Source organism: Atta colombica, unplaced genomic scaffold, assembly GCF_001594045.1.
Source record: "Atta colombica isolate Treedump-2 unplaced genomic scaffold, Acol1.0 scaffold29, whole genome shotgun sequence".
NCBI lineage: Eukaryota > Metazoa > Arthropoda > Insecta > Hymenoptera > Formicidae > Atta > Atta colombica.
The window spans coordinates 1180050-1183298 of NW_017259392.1; the positions used below are offsets into that span (position 1 = coordinate 1180050).

The following is a 3249-nucleotide window of genomic DNA, read 5'->3' on the forward strand; positions in this document are numbered from 1 at the left end:
CTTTCTTCTTCTATCTTCTTTTGGCACATGCGCAAAAAGAAGAAAAGTTATTGAGTAGAACAGAAATACATCTTCTTATAAATACAATCTTCTGTTTCTTGCTCACACTTTCCACTCTTTGGCTGCGTTTAGCAGAACACAACAGTTTTTCAACCGTTTTATAATTCTCTGCTGAGATAGGACTATTCCTCTTGATCTAAAAACATAATCCAATCAGCGCGAAGAAAACTTCCAATAGTTGTAATAAACATTCTGCTGAACGTAGTCATTGCTTGGATAGGCTATTTCCCCTCCAGTAGTATAAGCTCTATGGTTTTTCCGAAGCCATAGGTTTGTTGCGTCGCATGCTCCCGTATGTGTAATATGCTCCTATCATAGTTCTTATTCATTTCAACGCGTTTAATAGAGTTTCATGTTTCGAGCATATGTTCGAGTTGATTTCTTTTTTAGGGGAATAAGAATTTCAACCTATCAAAAACTGTGTATTCCACAATACATGATTTCTGATAGGTTGAAATTCTTATTCTCTATTCCCTGTTTCTTTTATTGTGCGGAATCCCTTATTCTATGGTTATATGTCTGCAGCAAATCCAAGTAGGGGATCTAGAAGAATTGTTTTTCTCTGTAACTGTTTTTTACTCGTTTCATTATAAATTTTCAAGTCACAATGTCTGATGATTCCGAATATGACGTAGAACCGGAAGAAGTTGATATTTACAAAAAGAAATATCAATTACTATTGGATAGATGTGAAGTTTTACAACAGGTTAAGTCTCTTCCTTGAGGAATGAAATCATTATCGACGGTTTTTTTAAACTATATAGTATTTTTTAAACAATAGGAAAATGAGAGGTTGGTCTACAGAATCCAGAAAGTAAGGAAGCTTCTTCGACGCACGAGGAAAGAGAAAAAGTTAATTTTATAAGTTATATTGTTTAATATCTAAAATTTTTTTATTTTTTCATCATCTGTGATATTGATTTGTAGATTCTTGATTGATCGATTGGATCGACATGGAGATCGATGGCGGGAAGCTCCAATGGGTGTACTTGAAGAGAACAGTGTGTTTCAAACAACTCCAAAATTAGAGAAAGGGGGAAAAGGTACCTTTCATAATACTAAAGAGGAGAAGCCCAGAAAAGGAGCAAAAAGAAAGAGCACAAAAGCTGATCCAAATGCACCAAAAAGACCTGCTAATCCTTTCTTCCAATTTTGTCAAGAGCAAAGACCTCGTGTGATGGAACGTTTAGCTGGAGAACCAGAGCCTAGTAAGCAAGAACTTACTAGACAACTGGCAACTACTTGGAAATCTCTCAGTTCTGAGGATAAAAAAGTAAGATGTAACATTATTTACATGAGTATTGACTTTGATTGTGTTTTGACTTGTTTATTACACATTGTTTCAGGTATATTATGACATGTATGAAAGATCCAAAGAGAAATATGTCGCTGAAATGCAAATATATAATAAGAAGACTGAAGATGCACCATGTCAATTGTCAATAAATATAACATAATATTTGGCAAAGGAATGAATATTAATTGTGGAAGAAGAATAATCATAATTTTGTAAAAACAGTACAATAGCAATTATAAACAAAAAAAATTACAAATATTTATAGATAATTTCGTGTATCTGCTTTTGATTCATCAAGCGTGTCAATAATGCGTGTGCAAATACATTTGATCGACATTGATAAATATATCAAAAATAAAAGCAAGAAATCAAGATAATCCGAGAAATTTTTATGCAAAAAAATTTACATTGTAAAGATAAAGGATTGCGATAAAATGTGACAACTAAAATTCAGGAAGTTGAATGAACGACAGATAAATGAGAAAAAAAGAGAATAGATATCTGAATATTTTGTTATTGGATATCATACATATGAACTCATACATATGAACATAAAAATAAAATTTGTTTCAGTCATCTATTTTTTATATTTTAAATTTATATTAACAACTACATACATAAATATTTGATGAATATAAAAATGAAAGTGTTTTATCGAAAATTTAAACTTTAAAGTTATCTTTCTCACGCCGTAAGTATGACATTGTCTGAATGGGATCATTTTGTTGTGTGTGTTTCATAACGGATAATTCATGCACTCTCATAAACGGATTTGTCAGCTTTTCATCTTTAATAGTGCTAGGCATTGTTGGAAGATTATTAGCACGTTGAATGTGTACCTGATCCAATTTTTGTTGTATTGCCACATTCTCAGGTTCCACGTGTAAACCAAACTTGAGATTGTTGATAGTATATTCGTGTCCACAATACACCTTCTATAAATTATAAAAATAATTCGTTTGAGAACTAAATTATAATTTTACTCTAATACTACTTACTATTCCAATATTACTTACTGTCGCTTCAGGTAAAGAGCCTAGAACTTCGATGAGTGCTTTATACATTTGATCTGCGGTACCTTCGAAAAATTTCCCACAGCCTCCAGCAAACAGCGTGTCCCCTTTAAGCGAGTTAAACATTATTATATTTGATCATTTTCTTCTATTATATACCTAACTTTACCTGTGAATACAGATGGTGAATTTTGTCCTTCTCCTGTGACATAGTAACAAATGTGCCCACGTGTATGACACGGTGTTGCTAGACACTTGACTGATAAATTGCCAATACTGAATGTATCATTGTGCACAATTTTACGATTAATGGCTTCTACTCTGTCATCTCCACCATATATCATGAGATCGGCGAAACTTTTAGATAACTTGGCGTTTCCTCCCGAGTGATCCCAATGATGATGAGTAGTTAAAATCTTTGTTAATTTGACATCATTTTGTTGGACAGCTGCAGTTACAGCTTCTGGATCGACAGGATCTACAATAGCAGCTTCCTGTGTTTCTTCATCGATAATCTTATGAAATTTCAAAAAAATTATATGACAAGAATATGAAATAAAGATATTAAAAAATTTGGTATGTTAACTATGTTTTATCATGACATTTATTCTATTGTATATTGAATGACTGTAGAGATTTTGTGTGTATGTGTGTGTGTATGTATGTGTGTACAGAGTGTCCTTAAATCGAATATCTTGGATATTTCATTTATTTTTGATAATATAAAAAAATGTTTCAAATGAAAGTTGGAATAGTTTATAGTTTGGGGTATACAGTTTGGTCACGTTATTTTCTTTCTAGGTGGAGACGTCAAAAAGATATGAAGGTCATTTCCACTTTTTTAAATGGAATTATGTAACTTTTAATATATATATATAT

The 3249-nt window shown here is 32.0% G+C and overlaps 2 protein-coding genes across 6 annotated transcripts in view; one reads left to right on the top strand and one right to left on the bottom strand.

The window, feature by feature from the left end:
* The first annotated feature begins 583 nt into the window (after positions 1-583).
* LOC108690016 (non-histone protein 10) lies at positions 584-1548 on the top strand. The gene is made up of 4 exons (XM_018197065.1): positions 584-766; positions 842-912; positions 988-1333; positions 1407-1548. The coding sequence occupies exons 1-4, from the start codon at positions 668-670 to the stop codon at positions 1515-1517; spliced, it is 627 nt and encodes a 208-aa protein (XP_018052554.1). The 5' UTR covers positions 584-667; the 3' UTR covers positions 1518-1548.
* A 303-nt stretch (positions 1549-1851) lies between these two features.
* The window catches only part of LOC108689992 (hydroxyacylglutathione hydrolase, mitochondrial), a 2465-nt gene continuing 1067 nt past the window's right edge, over positions 1852-3249 (bottom strand). For all 5 annotated transcript variants that reach the window (XM_018197017.1, XM_018197019.1, XM_018197018.1 and 2 more), the window contains 3 exons: positions 2540-2885; positions 2374-2477; positions 1852-2292 (listed from right to left, as the gene is read on the bottom strand). In XM_018197017.1, the coding sequence (XP_018052506.1) occupies positions 2020-2292; positions 2374-2477; positions 2540-2885 (723 nt within the window). In that variant the 3' untranslated portion in view covers positions 1852-2019. The remainder of the gene's footprint in view (positions 2293-2373; positions 2478-2539; positions 2886-3249) is intronic.